The 22,853-nt window shown below is 42.4% G+C and overlaps 1 protein-coding gene across 3 annotated transcripts in view; it reads right to left on the reverse strand.

Moving 5' to 3' along the window:
* Nucleotides 1-22,853, reverse strand: part of LOC129624676 (ATP-binding cassette sub-family C member 4-like) — a 169,568-nt gene that overhangs the window by 89,831 nt on the left and 56,884 nt on the right. For all 3 annotated transcript variants that reach the window (XM_055542844.1, XM_055542845.1, XM_055542846.1), the window contains 7 exons: nucleotides 15,638-15,732; nucleotides 15,328-15,414; nucleotides 8,354-8,450; nucleotides 5,407-5,574; nucleotides 3,955-4,095; nucleotides 3,119-3,156; nucleotides 2,622-2,716 (listed from right to left, as the gene is read on the reverse strand). In XM_055542844.1, coding sequence (XP_055398819.1) covers nucleotides 2,622-2,716; nucleotides 3,119-3,156; nucleotides 3,955-4,095; nucleotides 5,407-5,574; nucleotides 8,354-8,450; nucleotides 15,328-15,414; nucleotides 15,638-15,732 — 721 coding nt within the window. The remainder of the gene's footprint in view (nucleotides 1-2,621; nucleotides 2,717-3,118; nucleotides 3,157-3,954; nucleotides 4,096-5,406; nucleotides 5,575-8,353; nucleotides 8,451-15,327; nucleotides 15,415-15,637; nucleotides 15,733-22,853) is intronic.

Raw genomic sequence — 22,853 nt, forward strand, 5'->3', positions numbered from 1 at the left:
CACATGTTTCCACACATACGTTCTCTACATCACTATCTCTATTCCTGCAAATAGGTTAATCTGTACCATTTTTCTAGAGTTCACATATATGTGTTAATATATGCATCTTTTTTGCTTTTCTTTCTGACTTACTTCACTCTGTATAACAGACTCTAGGTCCACCCATGTCTCTACAAATCAGCTAATTTCATTCTTTTTTGTAGCTGAGTAATATTCCATTATATATACTACTACTACTAAGTCACTTCAGTCGTGTCCAACTCTGTGCAACCCCATAGACGGCAGCTCACCAGGCTCCCCCGTCCCTGGGATTCTCCAAGCAAGAACACTGGAGTGGGTTGCCATTTTCTTCTCCAATGCATGAAAGTGAAAAGTGAAAGTGAAGTTGCTCAGTCGTATCTGACTCTTAGCAACCCCATAGACTGCAGCCTACCAGGCTCCTCCATCCATGGGATTTTCCAAGCAAAAGTACTGGAGTGGGGTGCCATTGCCTTCTCCTCCATTATATATAGGTACCATAAATGAGACAAAAAGATAGTCCTCAGAATGGGAGAAAATAACTGCAAACTAAGCAACTGATGAGAGATTAACCTTCAAAATATACAAACAGCTTATGTAGCTCAATATCCAAAAAACAAACAATCCAATCAAAAAAATGAGTGGAAGACATAAATAGACCTTTCTCCAAAGAAAATATACAGATGGTCAACATGGAAAAAATAGTCTATATCACTAATTATTAGAGAAATGCAGATCAAAACTACAATGAGGTATCACCTCACACCAATCAGAATGGCCATCAGCAAAAAATCTTACAATAAATGCTGGAAAGGCTGTAGAGAGAAGGGAACCCTCTTGCACTATGGTGGGAATGTAAATTGATATAACTACTATGAAGAACAGTACAGAGGTTCCTTACAAACTAAAAATACAACAACCATATGACCCTGGTAGTCCAGGAGCCCCACTTCTAGACATATACCCCAAGAAAAACATAGTCCAAAAGGATACATACCAAGATATATGCACCCCAATGTTCATTGCAGCACTGTTTACAACAGCTAACACGTGAAAGCAACCTAAATAACCATTGACAGGAATGGACAAAGAAGAGGTGGTACATACATACAATGGAATATTACACGGCCATTAAAAAAGAATGAAATAATGCCATTTGCCACAATATGGGTGCACCTCAAGATTGTCAGGCTGAATGAAGTAAGTCAGAGAAGGAGAAATATTGTAAAACATCCCTTTTAGGTAGAACCTAAAAAGAAATTATACAAATGAATGTATTTATGTAACAGAAACGTACTGACAGAGAATGAAATTATGGTTGTCAGGGGGAAAAAGAAGGGGGAAGAGATAGTTAAGGAGTTTGGGATCAACATGCACACTCTTCTATATTTAAAGTGGGTAACCAATAAGAACCTACTGTATAACACAGGGAACTCTGTTCAGTTATGTGATAGCCTGAACAGGGGGTGGGGAAGGGATTTGGAGGAGAATGAATACACATATATGTATGGCTCGGTGTCTTTGCTGTCCACTTGAAACTATCACAACATTGTTAATCATCTATGTGTGCATGCTAAGTCACTTCAGTCATGTCCAGCTCTTTGCAACCCTATGGACCATAGCCCATCAGGCTCCTCAGTTCATGGGATATCACAGGCAAGAATTCTGGAGTTGGATGCCATTCCCTTCTCCAGGGATCAAACCCAGGTTTCCTGCATTGTAGGCAGATTCTTTACTATCTGAGCCACCAGTGAAGCCCAATCATTTATAATCCAATATCAAATTATTTTATTATTTTTATTTATAATTTAAAAATCAATTAATTGATATTATTATTTATTATTATGCCCCAATGTTCATAGTAGCAAATATTTATAATAGCCAGGACATGGTAGCAATCTAAATGTCCATCAACAAATGAATGGATAAAAGGATATTTAAAATTTTAGATGAAGACATCCTTTAAACACTATTTAATATTATATATATTCTAAGCTCTTGTGAATACAGTGAGTCATGTTAATATTAGTCACATGTTAAATTAATCACACAGCTGGAGATAAGATAACACTGTGAACTCAAGATGAGAGAGAGGAATCTATCCCCAGATGCTGGATTCCCCCTGCTTAGCTTCTCAAGTAATTAGTGATGCCTAAGAAATGAGCAGTGTGGTGAAGGGGACTTTGCATACCTGCAAGACCAATAAAAGCCAGAGCTTATTCAGACAGAATTGGAACAATCTGAACCACAGAGCAGGGATCTGTTTCTAATCCCATTGCCCATCGATATAACAATATAAGATTTAGCTAAAGCAACCTATTAGAATAGACAATACGATGTATTTACAGTGGCTGATTTTCTGAATGTACAATCCTGGTTTAACTACCAAAATCCAGTGCACAATAAATTAAGAATCTCCATTCAACTTCTTTCTTCTAGATTTTAAAGTTAATTGTTCTAGTTAATTCACAGAGCAAATGCAAATCAAACTCTTAAATCTGTTGAGACATTACTGAATTGTGCCTGGAAGCCCTAGATGCTCACACAGGCTCCTTGTAAGCACCTCAGACTCTCATATAATAGACCGGAGAATTCAACTTTACCTGAATAGGCTCCTAAATACCAGTTCAGATCAAGCATCACAATTGTCTCTCCTTTTCCATATACCCCAAAATACAGGGCACTTTGTAATTTCGCCCTGTGAAACAGGGAAGAAAAAAATATTATGCTTCAGACAGAATGTATTCAAATACAAAACACACACACACACACACAAAACTCAATTTGGGAAATGTATTTTATGCTAGAAAAATGGCTCCCAGTTCACAGGGCTCTGTGTCCATCTACCTTATAAAGATTCAATTTAAATCACAACCTTCAGTTCTCAAAATTGTCTACGAGGAAGCTGCTGAGGGTCAGACATGGGAGAGACAACGGGAGCATCACTCTCCACCAGCAGGAACTTTACTTTTTTTCAGGGAAACTATGTGAGAGTCAGAAGAGGAGGCTGAACAAGCCCCTCCCTTCTCCCCCTGACTGTGGGAAAGTGAGGTTTCATGCAGATTTCACAGTACTTTGGGTCAGATCAGGAATCACTCACCAGTATGCAAGCCACCAGTCCTGCAGGGCGTAGGCAACCTGGAGCAAGAAACAACAGTCACTCACACACTGACGTCACTGAGCCTCACACCCGGCTTACCAGGATGGGGGACGGAAAGGCTCCAGAACAGGGAGATGGTCCTTCCAGCTCAGGTCTGCACCAAGCCCCACACCCCAGATGACCACAGGTCAGAGGAGGGCATCTTACATTTTAAACTCTTTAAAAGATATTCTTTTTTCCCTGGAAGTTCTCTATCATGTCCACAATACCAATAAGCTTCACTTATTTTGCTCCCCACATATAATGTGTCTCAAAGAAAACACAAGTGGACTGCAAAATGCAGTAATCATAGTGCAAATGTGGGGATTTTTCCAATAAAAAAACATTTGACAGGTACTGTGATGGTCAACTGTCTGTGTCAGCTTGGGCAGGCCAGTGTCCAATGATTCAACCAAACACTCATCTAGATGTTGCCATGAAGGTATTTTGTGGGTGTGGCTCACATCCATCATCAGAACTTCAGTAGAGGAGATCACACTCAACACTCTGGTGGCCTCATCCAGTCAGTCAAAGGCCCTAAGAGCAAAACCTGAGGCTTCTTGGAGGAAGAAGAAAGTCTGCCTCAATACAGCAGGGTCAGCTCCTGCCTGAAGTTCCAGCCTTCAGGCCTGCCTTTCTGATTTCACATTCACCCAGCTAGATCCCACAACTGCATGAGCCAGTTCTTTGAGATAAATATCTTCATATACATATTAAAATAATGATAACATAAATATAGTAATAAATATGTAAATACCAAGCTGAAGGCACACACCAAAATAAATGTCCTTATTTACCTGAGCTGTGATGTTCACTAGAATAAGGATAATGATGATAAACCATTGAGCACCGGCTGTGAAGTAATCATTGTAGGTCTTAATACCAACTTTTCCTTCCAAACGGTCCTCTAGAGGAAGTGTGACCTCTATATTCTCAGTCTGGGAGGGAAAATGGCAGTGAGAGACAAAATTTTAAATAAGGAATCCCCGAATGTGAAAAGTTCAACAAAGCCCTCGACAGCAAAGCTGTGGGGAGTCAGACACATCTCATACACTAGTAGGAGTGCAAGATGGTCCATCTCCTATGGAGAGGAGTGTGGGAATATCTGGCCAAAACATGTGTGCATTTATCTTTGGACCCAGTCATCCCACTCCTAAGAATTTGTTAGAAATAAGAAAGTATCATTTGTACAAGGTTATTCACTGTTGGGTGGCTTTGCTTAAAGTCAGTCATGACTCTCAGCAGAAGCTTGTTTCAAAATAATACACAAAATGATATGAAGCTTATGTATCCTTCTAGATAATTTGTGTCATTCAATCATAGAAACATGAAACGTACAGCATACTTGTGGTTCAAAATACTAGCTAAATACAGTAAACTGAGGTCACAGAGTGAATTTGAGTAAAATGGGTTTGGATAGTAAGAGACAAGCCTATAATCTGAATCTCTTTGATTCCTAAATTTCAGAGAGTGATTCCTGAGTTTAGAAATTGAGGAATTAATCCAAATGCTTATCATAATCATCCAGAGTTTGGATACTGAAGAATATCTATGTATGTTTTTAAGGGAGATCTAGTGCATTTCCGCATTTCTGTCTGAAGGACTTAGAATGCATTATAGAGTCACAGGAGCCCAGGATGTCCTCAGCTCTGTCTTGACCACTGGGATTCAAGGTGGATTAGACGTGGTTCTCGGACTTAAAGGATAAGAAAGGAAGATGGGAACTAACTCCAAAGTCTGCTGTTTATCAGGTTCTTTGCACATGCTACCTCTGATCTATCATAAATCATCTGACAATGAGGCAAAATACTACCATCAGTCACCTGCAGTGCCAGAACATTCCAATATATAGGAAAAGTAGCTGATTTAATGTGGCACCATCAGGACTCAGTCTTCATATTAAGCCTCTGGATGCATTAGGGAAGCTGGGGGCCACCACAATGAGTAGGATGTAACTATGGTAAATGAAAGAGTTCACATATCACTGTGAGTCACATACATCCAGGAAGTCATAGCAGTGCAACCACTACTTGTCTCCATAAGACCCTCCATCCAACACCCAAAGGAGAACCACAAGCAGGCTTGCTCTCTTCATGCTCTTCTAACTCTACCAGTTCCATGGAACAGGGCCTTGGAATTTTAGGATCTACTTTAGGACAAATGAAGATGTCACCAATAGAATAGACTGAAGCTCTATGAGTCTATCAAGAGCAGACATACAGCAGCATGTTGCAGGATGAGAAACTCACATCTTGAAGCTCTGGAGCAGCACCTCTCATCAAGGGTCTGGACTGATTCTTCAGGGTAGAAGATTCCAGATCTGGAGATGGTTCTTCCTCATTCCTCTTTAAAAGGAAATCAAAATCTACCCCAGATTTCAGGAGCCCAATGTAAGTCCCATGTTGTACTATTTTGCCCTAAAATAAAGAATTTGAGAGGAATATATTTGCATTAGATAATAGTAATATAATCTGAACACTAATCAACTAAAGTTAACTGGTCATAAATTATGATTTTCCTAAGAAAATGATCCTTGGGTCTGACATTGTGGTTGACAAATCTAATGCAGTTCAACTCTACACAGAACAGAACATTTTATTCTCTGCTAAACCCTGTGTTAGGTTCTGAGGGATATGAAAGAAATGTGTGATGATGTGTAGAACAGAGGCCACTGACATAACTACCGTGGGCACTTAGGAAGCAAGAAACAGAGGTTGGTGGGAGGATCAGCAGTCTTTTTAGACAACACTGATATTGAGAGACACCTCATGTGAGAAGCAGAATTTTTTAAAAAATTAATCGGGGAGGATATTCCAGGAGAGAAAAATATTGACACAAAGTGAACACAGCACAACTACATAGGTAACAGTCATTCGTCAAAACTTCACTGACCACTGTCATTTTCATAGTATCATGTGCTCAGCTGGGACAGGAAATGTAGGAACCAGCCCTGGACAGAGAACCCAGGAGCTGCATCTTCACAGTATTTTATAGCTTCCCCACAAATGCAGGAAGTTCCCAACTGAAAATTCAATATTCCACCTGTTAAAGCAACTAAACCAGGAGGCCATGAGATTGGGGTGGCTGTAATGCTTTGGCAGCCAGCAAACCAAAATCTAAGCCACAATCAGTGCACCCAGATCCAAGAAAAAAGCTTAGGAACAACCAACCACAAGCAGCCAATGAGGCTTCCCCAAATCAGGCCTCTGTTTAAGCTACAGCCAATCTAATCATTTTCTTTGAACACTTGCGACACATCCTTGCACAGTTTCCCTCCCTTACAAAGTTATATAAAATAATGCAGATATTTTCACAATTTTCTCACCCCATGAAACAAGACTCAGCTGATTTAGTCAGTGGCAAACAAAATATGGAAAGTTATGACCAACCTAGATAGCATATTCAAAAGCAGAGACATTACTTTGCCAACAAAGGTCCGTCTAGTCAAGGCTATGGTTTTTCTAGTGGTCATGTATGGATGTGAGAGTTGGACTGTGAAGAAAGCTGAGCGCTGAAGAATTGATGCTTTTGAACTGTGGTGTTGGAGAAGACTCTTGAGAGTCCCTTGGACTGCAAGGAGATCCAACCAGTCCATTCTGAAGGAGATCAGCCCTGGGTGTTCTTTGGAAGGAATGATGCTAAGGCTGAAACTCCAGTACTTTGGCCACCTCACGTGAAGAGTTGACTCATTGGAAAAGACTCTGATGCTGGGAGGGATTGGAGACAGGAGGAAAAGGGGACGACAAGGGATGAGATGGCTGGATGGCATCACCAACTCGATGGATGTGAGTTTGAGTGAACTCCAGGAGGTGGTGATGGACAGGGAGGCCTGGCGTGCTACAATTCATGGGGTCACGAAGAGTTGGACACGACTGAGCAACTGAACTGAACTGAACTGAAACAAAATATTATAAAAAATCCTAAAATGAAAAACTCATAAAATGAAAGCAGCTCTGGTTAAGACAAGTCAGGTGGAAGAAGATGACCTAGGACCCTCGCTGGACCCCTTCTCACCCTATCCCCTGAGGTGTCCCCTTGGAGAAACTCAGTGAAGACTTTGAATACCATCTGACACTGCAGAATGAGAAAATTATTCAGGATACATTGTGTTATTTCATTTGGGAGGCAAAATTCATGCACCTTTTAAATGAAATTACCACTTTCCACTTTACATCAGTAAGACGCACAAGGAAACGACTGGTGGTACAAAGGTTGCAGCTATACTCTGCAAGCAAGTACTGACAATTTCGAGAGGACAGTCATCCTCTCCCTTCTGCGAATGGGACCAGATGAGAGTAAGGAATCTTTTAAATCCCACATCAGACCATATCACTCCTCTGCTCTGGACTGTCCAAAACTTCCATCCCACTTCCACCCACTGCCCAGTGCTCAGAGACCAGCTCCCTCCACATCCCCCTGCTCATTCGCCCCAGAGACACTGGTCTTCCTGTTGTTCCTCCAAACTGCCATGTCAGCTCCTTCCTTAGGACCCCCTGCCTTATTGCATGGCTCCCACCTTCATGTCACTCAGGCCATGTGAGGCACTAGCTCTTTAAGCAGGCAGCCAGGATGTCAGCTCCATCCCTCTCTCTCTGTCACTTTTGTCCCCATAAGAACAGGAGCCCAATAAGGCAGAGGTTTATCATCCTGCTGCACAGGCTCCCACACATATTAGGCATGGAAAGAGACAGTGAGACCAGCAACTGGGGACACCAGCAGAGTGTGTGTCTCTGACCCAGGTACTCAGATACCCAACCTCACTTCTGGTGTTAATGGAAGATGCTCTTCAGCAAACTGCTAAATGACAATCACATGGTTACAAACAGGTCTTAGTATCTCTAATTTCCAAATAATATACTTTGACTTAAATCCTGGAAGGGGAAAACAAAAAGCTCTATATAAAAGAGCATCCTTATCCTTAACAAATTTCACAAGAACAGTGATGACTCAGTAACCCTGTGGTAGCACTTTTATACACTTTAGGGTTTCTGTGGCTTAGATTATAGTAGTGACATTTCTACAGGTCTTTGGATTCTTTGTCAAAGGCATGAACACCACTTTTGAGAAGAAGAAGCTGTAAAACTGAGGGAGAAGAAGGTGTTTACCCTGAATCCAAGGAGAGTGACCTGCTGAGAGGCCTGGCTTTCAGCATACCTGAGTGCTAGCAAGTTCCACAGGCGTCTAGAAATTACTTACACCTTTCAATATCAGAATCCAACTTGCAGCTTTTAGGTACTGCCACTGATGAGTCACTAAGATTGTGATCTTCTCCCTCAAGGCTTGACAAATACACCTACAAATGTAAAACGTACAGTATACAAAAGCACATTAATGGGGCTGCTCCAAATTGGAAACATTTTGTAAACATGAGACAAAGACAACACAGCAAAGATCTGCAGTTTAAATACCAAATCAATAATACAAATTGAATAAACATAAATCAATAAATCTGACTAGGTCCTCACAGTCATCAGTAGCAAGCTTTAAAGAATAGTTACACTAAAAAATTCTAAAAAGCAATCCCGTGAAGAAGGCACTAACAGCTAAGGCTTTTTTGCCTAAAACTCAGCTTAACCCATTTACATGTTTCATAAAGAAAAACAACTAATACTGGAATTCTAAAACTTGACTGAACTAAAACACTTTTATCTCTATGCAGGAATGGAAAAGAGGAATCTATGTCATATAAAAAAGTGTACATTTTTCTTAGGCAGTTTTCCAGATGATTATTCATGATTAATGATGTACATATTGCAACAAAAAATAGATTTTTGGTAACTTTAGCCAGAGTGCATTTTCCAGATACTTCTTCCAAAATAGTACTCGATAGAAAATTAATGCCAGCGTGGCGTCCATCAGTCTCTACAACATTCCCAGTCCCATCCAGGAAGCAAGTATTTTTTCACTAAGGCTGAACACCTTCCAAACATGAAAATGAAAGAACAGAATCCAAATTACAGCAGGAATCATCCAACAGCAGCTTTAATTTCTTTTCTACAATTGTAAAGTAAATAATAATAATAATAATTAATTAATTAATAATAATAAAAAAAAACTGCTGCTACATTTTAAATGCAGACCCCTCAGGAAGTGGTGCCAGTCCTATCCAGGAAGTAAATCTTTTTTTTTTTTTTTTTACTTGCACTGAAAACTTTCTGAATGTGAAAATGAAAGATGAGAGTCCAAACAATCCAAATCTTACTATGATTTGATCATCCAAGACTCAAAGGACACACAATTTCCTTAGCCAAGACCTCCTCAGAATTCAAACTTCAGTGTGTGTGTGTGTTTTTTTTTTTTTTCATAGTAACCCCTCAGACTGCTTCTACATTTTAAAGGCAGACCCCTAGGGACTCAGCCCCAGTCTCACCCCAGAGGGTCTACAGCCCCTCCAGGTAAGCGAGTGAGTGGGTCCAGGGCCCCAGTGACCACGGGCAGGGCTCCAGGCAGGTACTCTGGGAGCCCGAGCCCCTTGTAGAGCAAATCTCAGGGACCTGGGCCAGAGCTCAGCCTGTGAGTGAGTCAGAAGGAGAGTCTGGAGGCAGCAGACTGCAGCTCAGTCCCTCTCACGAGTCTGATGACATCAGACAAGTGACTAAACTTCAGACATTTTTTAGGGAACTTCCCAGGTGATACTTCCAGTGGTTGGGAATCCATGTGAAAATGCAGGGGACCCAGGTTAGATCCCCGGCACCCTGGTAGGGGGATTAAGATCCCACATGCCTCAGAGTGCCTGAGCCTGTGCATCACAGCTAGAGAGGCTGTGTGTCGCCAACGGAAGATCCCACATGAAGCAAGAAGATCCTGTGTGCTGCAACTAGGACCCGATGCAGTCAAATAAATACAAAAAATTAATTAATTAAATATAATACTATTTCTCCAAACCGCTCTACTTTCCAAGTTTTTAGAGTACAGATTTCCAAGCCATGCCATAAAAATGATTGATTCAACAGTCAGTTGTTTAATTGTTATTCCTATGTAAGGGCTAGGTTAATCTTATAATAACCATATGAAAGTGAAGTCCCTCAGTCATGTCCGACTCTTTGTGATCCCATGGACTCTAGCCTACCAGAATCCTCCATCAATGGGATTTTCCAGGCAAGAGTATTGGAATGGGTTGCCAATTCCTTCTCCAGGGGATCTTCCTGACCCAGGGATTGAACTTGGGTCTCCCACATTGTAGGCAGACACTTTACTGCCTGAGCCACCAGGGAAGACTAGAAGTATGGAAGTACACCAGTCTGGTAGTACACCAGGAAGTATAATACCATGTATAATTCTATAATGGACTGCGGTAAGAGTGGACACATCCAATGGTCCAGGGATGTGTATCAAATAAAACAAAAAAGACAGAGTCCCCACCTTCATTCATCTAGTCAGCAGAGGTTTGTTGAGGAGCCAGGTACTGTCCCACATGCCAAGGATACACCCGCTGGTCAAGACAGGAGACAACACTATATACCATGTAAATGGGGACACACAGAACGAGTATAGAAAACGCCCTTTCAGGCCATGACATGTGCTGTGAAGGAAAAGAAAGGGGTGCTGCTGTCTTAGATGGGGAGACACGGGAGCCCTGAGACTTTCTGGGGAAACATCCCTGGAAGAAGACACAGCAGGTGCAGGGGTCCTGGGACAGAACAAGCCAAGCTGAGGCACCTCCCTGCATTCACAGCTTATGGGGGCTTGGTGGGGGGTACTCATAAATGGTCAAGTGCAGCCCTCTGTGGGCTGTGGGAAGACAGGGGGCACAGGTACCCACTGGAGGAACAGGGGGAATGGCAGGGCCCACTTTTCACCTTCTTTCTGTGCCCTGGCACACTGTTCCCTAGCTTGGGGACAGAAGGACCAGAATATACAGAGAGTCAGGGGTGAGAAAAAAGTGAAAATGAAAGTGTCTGTTGCTGAGTCTTGTCTGATTCTTTGTGACCCCATGGACTGTAGCCTGCCAGGCTCCTCTGTCCATGGGGTTCTCCAGGCAAGAATACTGGAGTGGGTTGCCATTCCCTTCTCCAGGAAGGGGTGAGAAAGGGCTCCCACAAATCCAGCACAGTTGGAAAGGCTGGTGGGAGCAGACAGCAAAGAAGCCTGTTCTCTTTTTGAGGACCTGGAGCTGCATCCTGAACATGGTTGGCAGGGGGGTCTGTGAAGGGCTGGAGCAGGAGGGTGAGCTGTGTAGACAGCAGCGTGGGAGTCTGATCAGGACAGACCCAAAGACCTGATGACACAGCATGCAGGGGTCTGGTGATATGGGGCTGAAACATGTTAAAATCCAAGATAGACACAGGTAACGCTGCATCAGTTCCCTTAAGGCAGCTAGCCTTCTGTAGGTGATATAACCCACATAATGTCTGCAACATATAGATGTAAATTCACAGAACCTTAATAAACTTGGATGCATATTCACAACTGAAGGAAACTATTAACAGCAAGTAGAGTGTGAGTCATTCACTTGTAATATAAAACAATCCCCATTTCTAATACAAAATACTCCCTGGCAAGCTGCAGTTCATGGGGTCACAAAGAGTTGGATACGCCTGAGCCACTGAACAATAACCCCATTACTAAGCTTCAACATGCCCACCATCACTCATAGCATATTATTCCATCCAACTTTCTAACCAGAGAACATTCTCCCCTTGCTGCTGAGTGATTTCATAAACTGCCTTTATGCTCTCTGCTTTAAGTTTCCCTAGAGAATGTGGCTGTGATTAGCAAGCAACAATCTAAACAAGCTTGCTTCCATCAAGTGTACATTTCAAGTCATTAAACCCAAAATGTTTAAGAAAACTTTACAAATACTTCCTGTGTTCGAATAAGAACTTTGGAGGACTACTGTGATCAGCACACTGTTCTCAGCAATCAGAATACCTCCCTCTCGGCTCCCCGTGACACAGATGTGATGGCCAGCAGAAACTGTTCAGGAAATGATGGAGAACTTGTGCAGCCTCACATAAGATGGGGTGGCAGACATTTGTAGGTTCAGGTCAGGGTCCTGGGAAGAGGGGGCCTAAGCTACTCATGATGCCAGGAGGGTGGGGGTGGGGAATCCCTGTCACAGCACTAGCCCCAGTCACTGAACTCATGACAAGTCACAAGGCACTTCTCTAAGGGAAAATTCATCCAAGATCAAAACAGCATGGGAAAGGGGGGCCAGATTAGAGAACTGGAGGCCATGCCATTTGTTAGCTCCTCTGCTACCTCAGATTCTGAAAGATTTGATTCTACTATGCAGTCTTTTTTTTTAATTGTGGTAAAATATGTTGTTGATGTTTTTCAGCCCCTAAGTTATGTCTGACTCTTTGCAACCCCATGAATTGTAGCCCAGCCGACTCCTCTGTTCATGGGATTCTCCAATCAAGAATACTTGAGTGAGCTGCCATTTCCTTCACCAGGGGGTCTTCCCAACCCAGGGATCCAACCTGCATCTCCTACTTGGCAGGTGGATTATTTATCTCTGAGTCACCAGGGAAGCCCCGTAGTAAAATATACCTAACGTGAAATTTACCATTTCTGCCATTTTAAGTATACAGTTGAGTGGCGTTAAGTACATTCACATTGTTGTGCAGCCATCACCAAGATCCATCTCCACAACTCTTTCATCACCCCAGCACTAAGCATGTTTTTCATACGGGCAGGTTCCATCAAAGTCTAACAACCTCTGCTTAGTAGATGTGGAATTCCAGCTCCTCGTGTCCAGAGGTCAGAGCTCTTCACACATCCACTGACTCTGCTGAAGTTTCTACTTTGTTATTTCGGACCTGCTATAAATCAGTCATGTTCCCTCAAAATTCAGTTGCTGACATCTTAGTCATTAGTACCTTAGAATTTCATGACAGGGACTTTAAAGGAGTAACTGTTACCCTTAATTACTCTGGGCCTAATTTAATCTGACTGGTGAGCTTAGATGAAGAGGAGACTAAGACATAAGGGCAGAGACACAGGCTTGTAAATCAGTGACGTTAGAACATACCCTCTCACCACCCACAAATATAAACTCAAAATGACTGAATGACTTAACTTAAAACATGACACCATAAAACTTCTAGAAGAGAACACAGGTAAAATATTCTCTGACATAAATAATATCTATGATTTCTTAGGTCAGTCTCCCAAGACAATATAAATAAAAACAAAATAAACAAATGGGACCCAATCAAATGTACAAGCTTTTGCACAGCAAAGAAAACCATCAGAAAACAAAAAGACAACATATGGAATGGGAGAAAATATTTCCAAATGATGCAACTGACAAGGGGTAATCTGCAAAATATGCAAATACTTTATACAATTCAATAACAAACACAAACAACCCAGTTGAAAAATTAGCAGAAGAACTAAACAGACATTTCTCCAAAGGACATATATAGATAGATAGATAGATAGACAGATAGATAGATAGATATAGATATAGATATAGATGGCCAATAGGCACATGAAAAGGTGTTTAACATTGTGAATTATTAGAGAAATGCAAATCAAAACTACAGTGAGGTACGACTTCACACCAGTCAGAATGGCCATCATTAAAATAACAATGGCTAGAAAGGATATAAAGAAAATAGAACCTTCCTACACTGTACAGGAGTTGACGATGGACAGGGAGGCCTGGCGTGCTGCAGTCCATGGGGTCTCCAAGTCAGACACAACTGAGTGACTGAAATGAACTGAAACTGTTAGTGGGAATGTAAGTTGGTAGAGGCAGTATGGAAAACAGTTTGGAGGTTCCTTGGAAAATTAAAAATAGAATTACCCTATAATCTAGCAATCTCACTCCTAGGCATATATCCAGATAAAACCACAAACAGACACATGCACCCCTATGCTCATAGAAGCACTATTCACAACACCGAAGACATGGGAACAACCTATATGTCAACTGAAAGGTGAATGGATAAAAAAAAGCAAAAAAATGAATGCCATTTTCAGAAACATGAGTGGACCTGGAAATTATCATACTAAGTGAAGTAAGTCAGAAAAGGAAAGACAAATACCATATGATATCACTTATATGTGGTATATAAAATATTGCAAAAATGACACTATCTACAAAACAGAAACAGATTTACAGACTTAGAGAATAGACTCTGATGTAGAATAAATCATTCTTAAATTCTAGACTTTACTAAGTATTTTCAAACATACAGAATAATAAGCATAAAACAAGGGTCTTTCCAGTCAGTACTGAAAACTTTGCTTCCCATATGCCTTAAAAAAATGATGGAGGGTTAACAGATTAACAGATAAAGAAGCTGTGGTACATATATACAATGGAATACTACTCAGCCATAAAAAGTAATGCATTCGAGTCAGTTCTAATTAGATGGACGAACCTAGAGCTTATTATACAGAGTGAAGTAAGTCAGAAAGAGAAATATAAATATCGTATACTGACACATATATATGGAATCTAAAAACATGGTACTGATGAATTTAAGTTCAGGGCAGCAATGGAGAAACAGACATATAGAAATGACCTAACAACACAGGGCTGAGGGAAGGAGGGAAAGGGTGAGATGTATGGAGAGTAACATGGAAACTTATATTACCAAATGTAAATGGATAGCCAATGGGAATTTGTTTTATGACTCAAGGAACTCAAACAGGGGTTCTGTGACAAAGAATGGATGGGGTGGGAGATGGGAGGGAGGTTTGGGCAGGAGGAGACATGGATGTAACTATGGCTGATTCTTCTTGATGTATAACAGAAAACCACAAAATACTGTAAAGCAATTATCCTTCAATTTAAATAAAGAAAAAAAGAAAAGAAAAAAAAATGATGAAGGAAAAGAACTGCCAGCCAAGTACCAGGTTACCAAGACCTGATCTCTGACTTAAAAACTGTATATCATCTTTCTTATTCCTTGGGTCTGGATCCATCAACTGCAATTTGCAGGGGGGAATCCGCCATCTATCCCTCACTCCCTAAAGCACGGACCCTACTGGTCTCCACAGAATGGAAGCACCTGCTGTATTGTCCTTTATTGACCTCATGAAGATACAAGATCTCTCTACAATGGATCTTCTGTGGAAGGAAGAGACGGGGAGAGGGACACCAGGGCAGAATGAGCTGAATCTCCTGAAGCACAAAGGCTTTCCTGAGCTCTCTTCTCTGATCTCTACAGGGTTCCTGGAAAGCAGAGATGATAGAAACACAGGAGCAAACTCACCGTTTGAACAAGTGTCTGCTGACTCCTGCATCCACTGAACTGAATGGATCATCCAGGAGGTAGATGTCTGCATCCTGATACATGGCTCTAGAAAACGTAGAGAGATGTCAGGGGAACACACTTCACACTGCCTGGGGCTCATCTCTGAATCATGATGATGTCCAATAACTCCATGTTCATTCCAAGAGTCCATAGAAAGAATCAAGATCCTGCTTCACCAAGGCCCACCCGGTGAGTGGGGTCTGCATGCTCACATCCACTAGGAGCCATGGAGGAGGAGAGGAAGGATGGCAACTGAAACCCCATTTACCTGGCGAGGCTGACCCGGGCTTTCTGTCCTTCACTCAGTGGGGTTCCTTTGTCACCTATCACAGTTTGATCTCCATCCTCCAGAAGCCATAAATCCTATGTGGAGAAAGAAAAGGGAAAGAGAATAAGACTTAAAATGTATTCTCCTCCTCTCATAGTTCAGTTGGTAAAGAATCTGCCTGCAATCAGGAGACCCCAGTTCAATTCCTGGGTCAGGAAGATATGCTGGAGAAGGGATAGGCTACCCACTCCAGTATTCTTGGGCTTCCCTTGTGGCTCAGCTGGTAAAGAATCCACCTCCAATGCAGGACACCTGTGTTCAATCCCTGGGTTGGGAAGATCCCCTGGAGAAGAGAAAGGCTACCCACTCCAGTATTCTGGCCTGGAGAATTCCATGGACTGTATAGTCCATGGGGTCACAAAGAGTCAGACAGGAATGAGTGACTTTCACTTTCATCGCATCCTAATTTTTTTTTTTTTTAGCCAAACCATGTAGCTTGTGGGATCTTAGTTCTCTGACTAGGCACTGAACCCACAATCTCAGCCATGAAAGCATGGAGCCCTAACCACTGAACCACCAGAGAATTCCCATCCTCCTAATCCTTTAGTACCAGCTCTTCATACAAGTATTTGATCAAGAGCAATGGGAATGTTTCATAGTGACTAAACTATAGCCTTGGATAACAACACCATAAACGCTCTTTGGTTTCTCATTTGTTTTCATTCTGTAGTTTTTCACAGCATTTATGCATTTGACTATTCTCACACTTATTTATTGAAGATTGACTTATACACCAGGCATTATTCAGGGCACAATGAATTCAGCCACAAAGAAACAAAGTCCCAGAGTTTCTTTCCATGGTGGGAGATGGATGATATGAGAAATTAACCTGAGTGCAAATACTGAGGACTAGAAGGAAAAGGAAGCAGGCTCAGGGGGATGGAGAGTGAAGGAGGGAAGTGAGTCTACACTGGGGTGTGAGGGCTCTGCTCAGAGGGGGTGTGAGCAGATCTGGGGAGGAGGAGGGACTCAGGCAGACCTGGAGAGGCTGCTCCCCATAGAGGGATGGGCGAGTGCAGGGGTCACAGGGGGGATGCCCAAGGTGTTCAGGACAAGCAAGGAGGCCAGGAGAGCAGAGCTGAGTAAGAATGAGGGGAGCGAGGGCAGAGACAGAGCAGGAGGAGCCTGGGGGCACTCCCAGCAACAGGGGAAGGGGGAGAAGGGAGGACTGACCTGGTCTGAGGTTTTTTAAAGAATCACTTCTATGCTTTATGGAAAACAGGCAGTAAGGGGGGAATGGGTGAGGGTGGATACAAGTGAGGAGGCAACTGGAATAATCTATGGGATAGATGATGCTCCCACCAGAGTGGGAGCAGCAGGAATGGAGCAACAGGGTCAGACTCCAGACACACTTAGAAGGTGGAGTCTGTAAGACCTGCTGACCAGATGGGAGTGGGATGTAAGAGAAGAGGAGGGCTGTGGTATCTGAGACATGAGGAAGGGGAAGGACAGGATCTCCATATACTGAGTTGGGGAAGATGGTGGATGTAGGTTTAGGAGACTTCACTTTTGGACAAGGTGAGATAATATCATGGTGATATCACGGTGCAGCTGGACATGCAAGTGTGAAGGTCTGTGCTAGAGACACAGGTATGAGAGCTAGTGGCCAGGATGGTGAAGGCACAGGGCTAGTTTTATCAGGGAATAAATTTCCTAAATTTCCAATTTTGCTGAACATGGTGTCAGCTTCCCACTTTCACAGAAGGAATAAGACCTGACTGGTGTCGTCACAGTGATACTTAAGACCAATCACAGAGTTACAGACAAGAACTATACAAGAAAAGGGAGTGAAAAAAAAAAAAAAAGCAGGATGGGCAGGAAAAACTAAAGGGGAACAGTGTACTCAAGGAACATGGAACAGATGAGCTAAACCAAGTAGACGCTTGCCCACGGAAGCAGAAAACACTCAAAGTTAAGAAGGATATGAAGATTTGATTTGAGAATCAGGGAATCTATCATAAGTTTTATTTGAATACTATTTAAGAAATAAATAGACAAATCTGTTTATTTTCCCCAGAGTACCTGGGGAAATAAAAAGTGATAACAAGAACATCCCCAAAACCACAAGATAACAATCAAGTTTAAGTTACAGTTATTATATTAGAAATTTTAGACTGCCTGTACTTATCACTGGACAGATCTTGGCATAGACAAGCAGCACTCATTTCTTTGTCTCTACTTTAGCAAATTTGGGGAGGAAGCAAATGGCACACTGGGGTCTCCATGATACAAAAAATCCTTTGATCTCCTAAGTCTCACTTTCCTCTTCTACAGAATGTGCTGCAGAAACAAGAGTCACTAAACTCAAGGATGCTGTGAGAATCTAAAGTGTAGGAAAACCCTCCATAAATGGAAAAAGGACAGGAATTGATAACTTGATACTAGTGACTGATCACACTCTTAGTAAACAGAGAAACTGAGACTCAATCCCTGAGCCTGCTGACTCCTGGACTTTGGAGTTATCTCATCAGCCTGAATTGATATTCCCAATATGATTACTTCATATCTCCCTATTTTATTACAGAAAAGTTTTCAGCTCAATAACCTTAAAGGTTTACTTCAATTAGATCTAGTTTAATACATCTAGTTTTTAACATATGTAATACAAAAAATTTTGTTTTTAACTATTTTTTTTCCTCCACGATTAGGCAGATGTGAGCACAGGGAGAACTGTAAGGAGAAATCTTTATAATATTTATATGCATTTAAGTATGGATGAATGAAGAGAAAAAGGTTGTGTTAGTTACAGCTGCTACCATTAACTGAAACCCTGACTTGTTTGCATTGCACAGGCGTGGCCTGTAGCCTTTAGGGTAATCCCACTCCTCCACCATATAATAAGAGAAGAGACTCAGACAAACACCAGGAGTTACTATCCGGGACTATTTTTCTCTAACGGTCAAACCTTTTCTACTACATGTGCAGTCTCTGTATCTTCAGGCCAAGATAACTCTGCTGCCACTGCTGCTGCTTAATCACTTCTGTGTCTGACTGTGCGATCACATGGACTGTAACCCGCCAGGCTCCTCTGTCCATGGAATTCTCCAGGCAAGAGTACTAGAGGAGGTTGCCATGCCCTCCTTCAGGGGATCTTCCTGACCCAGGGATCCTGCATTGCAAGCAGATTACCACTGAGCCACCAAGGAAGCCCAAAATAACTCTAGACACCTCTACTATCTGTGACCATCTCATGTCCATCCACTGATACATGGATTCCAAAAGGAGATAAGCAGAGGCTCTCATAACTCTTTAAATGGTTCTCAAGTGCTGAAAAGACCTTGCTAACCCCTTACTAATTGCTAATCAGTTATAGAGGACATTTCAGAGCAGCAACAAAACCTCTTGGAAAACCGCTGAACCAGTGTTCTCATTGTGCTGTGGAAACCTCAGGCAGGTAACAGGACATGTTCACAGTGACAGCAGGCAAGTGACACAGCCAGGTCCAGGACTCCCCTCTCACTACTCCTCTGCCCTAGGCCACCTTCCTGCCAAGGAGAGAATGGGCACAAGGGGCCCCAAATCTCTGTCCTGACCATGCAAACAGGAGAGCAGTCCATCTTTGTAAATATTTGTCTCATCACATACAGAAGAATTGCTGTGCAGCCCAGTCTTGCAGGGCCCCTTCTCACAGAATCTGCTGCATGGATGGTCCAGGGTGAGGGAAGCCTCAGAACACTGTCTACGGTACTGGTCCAGTCACGCCATGTGGCTGCAGCAAAGCATCGCCCCCAGGGAGAACGATGGCCCCTGAGGAAAACGCTGAATGGTAGCCACTGTCCCACAGCTGCTCTTCTCCAGAGATGATCAAATGTGGGAGAGAAAGACAGGCCTGAGCTTCACCAAAGGCAAGGTCATGAGAGAAACATTCACACCTGGCCTGGGTCTTTGGAGTCTGATGTGGGCATCAGGAGCTGGACATGATTAAGGTACAGAGGAAATGCCTAAGATCCATTTATTCCGCATCCCACCTTCCACCTTCATCCATCACCTGCTTTTTAAAAAGTTCTTTCTTTTAAACTTCATCAAGCCAGCACAACACCGAGGACAAGCATGGAGTCTAGATCTGTGCAGAAACAGATCTGAACTTCAGCTCCAAATGTTAAGGACAGCTGTTTCATTCCCCAAGCTTCAGCTTTACCAACAAAAAAAATGAGGAATTTAACATCATGGACACTCATAAAGAATAACTTACATACCTTCTTATGTGTGTATACACACACGTGTGAGAGAGAGAAAATGATTTGCATGTAGACTCTGAATGGGAGCTGCTGTTCTCACTGTTTACCTTTGCTTCCCCTTTTTAAACACAGTATTTGTAGTGTAGCGTTAGTCACTCAGTTGTGTCTGACTCTTTCGACCCCTATGGACTATAGCGTGCCAGGCTCCTCTGTCCATGGAATTCTCGAGGCAAAAGTACTGGAGTGGGTTCCATTCCCTTCTCCAGGGACCTTTTGGACCAAGGGATTGAACCCGGGTCTCCCACATTGCAGGCAGATCCTTTACCATCTGAGCCACCAGGAAAGTCCATATATTTGCTATTAAATTGTTTTTAAATTTTTGCTTGTGCCTTGTGGCATGTTCTGCATGATCCAGATAATCATGATGGTGTCATCACTCATCTAGAGCCAGACATCCTGGAATGTGAAGTCAAGTGGGCCTTAGAAAGCATCACTATGAACAAAGCTAGTGGAGGTGATAGAATTCCAGTTGAGCTATTTCAAATCCTGAAAGATGATGCTGTGAAAGTGCTGCACTCAATATGCCAGCAAATTTGGAAAACTCAGCAGTGCCCATAGAACTGGAAAAGGTCAGTTTTCATTCCAATCCCAAAGAAGGGCAATGCCAAAGAATGCTCAAACTACTGCACAATTGCACTCATCTCACATGCTAATAAAGTAATGCTCAAAATTCTCCAAGCCAGGCTTCAGCAGCATGTGAACCGTGAACTTCCAGATGTTCAAGCTGGTTTTAGAAAAGGCAGAGGAACCAGAGATCTAACTGCCAACATCTGCTGGATCATCAAAAAAGCAAGAGAGTTCCAGAAAAATATCTATTTCTGCTTTATTGACTATGCCAAAGCCTTTGACTGTGTGGATCACAATAAACTGTGGAAAATTCTGAAAGAGATGGGAATACCAGACCATCTGACCTGTCTCTTGAGAAATCTGTATGCAGGTCAGGAATCAACAGTTAGAACTGGACATGAAACAACAGAGTGGTTCCAAATAGGAAAAGGAGTACATCAAGGCTGTATATTGTCACCCTGCTTATTTAACTTCTATGCAGAGTACATCATGAGAAACGCTGGACTAGAAGAAACACAAGCTGAAATCAAGATTGCCGGGAGAAATATCAATAACCTCAGATATGCAGATGACACCACCCTTATGGCAGAAAGTGAAGAGGAACTAAAAAGCCTCTTGATGAAAGTGAAAGTGGAGAGTGAAAAAGCTGGCTTAAAGCTCAACATTCAGAAAACGAAGATCATGGCATACGGTCCCATCACTTCATGGGAAATAGATGGGGAAACAGTGGAAACAGTGTCAGACTTTATTTTCTTGGGCTCCATAATCACTGCAGATGGTGACTGCAGTCATGAAATTAAAAGATGCTTATTCCTTGGAAGGAAAGTTATGACCAACCTAGATAGCATAATGAAAAGCAGAGACATTACCTTGCCAACAAAGGTCTGTCTTGTCAAGGCTATGGTTTTTCCTGTGGTCATGTATGGATGTGAGAGTTGGACTGTGAAGAAGGCTGAGCACTGAAGAATTGATGCTTTTGAACTGTGGTGTTGGAGAAGACTCTTGAGACTCCCTTGGACTGCAAGGAGATCCATCCAGTCCATTCTGAAGGAGATCAGCCCTGGGATTTCTTTGGAATGAATGATGCTAAAGCTGAAAGTCCAATACTTTGGCCACCTCATGCAAAGAGTTGACTCATTGGAAAAGACTCTGATGCTGGGAGGGATTGGGGGCAGGAGGAGAAGGGGACAACAAAGGATGAGATGGCTGGATGGCATCACTGACTCAATGGACATGGGTCTGAGTGAACTCCAGGAGTTGGTGATGGACAGGGAGGCCTGGAGTGCTGCAATTCATGGGGTCTCAGGGTCGGACACGACTGAGCAACTGCATTGAACTGAACTGTGGCATGTAGAATCTTAGCTTTTGACCAAAGATCGAGCCTATGCCCCCTGCACTGGGAGCATGGAGTTTTAACCACTGGATCACCACATTATAAACACCATTTAATAAAAATCCAGCTCATTCCTGCTACCTTGATACTGTAACCAGGAAGGGTTAATTTTGAACTCATACTGGATCTGCTTCTGTGACTTTAATCCTTATCTTTCTGCTTTTGTTACTGCAGGCATGCATAATGGCCTGCCTCAACAAGATAGGGTTATATCTTATAACTTATATCTTATACCCGCCCACCTGTGAAGGGTTATAAGGAAGTGAAACTAACATATCTCCCAGCATGAGGCTTGCTGCTTTATAAGATATTCACAAGAATTAAATTATCTTTTTACTTTGTTTCCTCATGTCCAACCACCTCTGATTCACAGAAGAACGTGACATCCTGCCCCTGACGAGATGGCTATTTTGAGGTGCTAACCTGACATCTCAGCTATTTGTAAGGCCTCCTCAGAGAATCATTTTGCCGTTTTGCATTTCTTTTTCTTGGGATGATGTTGATCACTGCCTCCTGTACAATGTCATGAACCTTTGTCCATAGTTCTTCAGGCACTCTATCAGATCTAATCCCTTGAATCTATTTGTCACTTCCACTCTATAATCATAAGGGATTTGATTTATGTCATACCTGAATGGTTTAGTGGTTTTCCCTACTTTCTTCAATTTCAGTCTGAATTTGGCAATAAGGCATTCATGATCTGAGCCACAGTCAGCTCCCAGTCTTGTTTTTGCTGACTGTATAGAGCTTCTCCATCTTTGGCTGCAAAGAATATAATCAATCTGATTTCGGTGTTGACCATCTGGTGATGTCCATGTGTAGAGTCTTCTCTTGTGTTGTTGGAAGAAGGTGTTTGCTATGACCAGTGCATTCTCTTGGCAAAACTCTGTTAGCCTTTGCCCTGCTTCATTCCGTATTCCAAGGCCAAATTTGCTTGTTATTCCAGGTGTCTCTTGAC

This window comes from Bubalus kerabau, chromosome 12, assembly GCF_029407905.1.
Source record: "Bubalus kerabau isolate K-KA32 ecotype Philippines breed swamp buffalo chromosome 12, PCC_UOA_SB_1v2, whole genome shotgun sequence".
In the NCBI taxonomy this organism is placed as follows: Eukaryota; Metazoa; Chordata; class Mammalia; order Artiodactyla; family Bovidae; genus Bubalus; species Bubalus kerabau.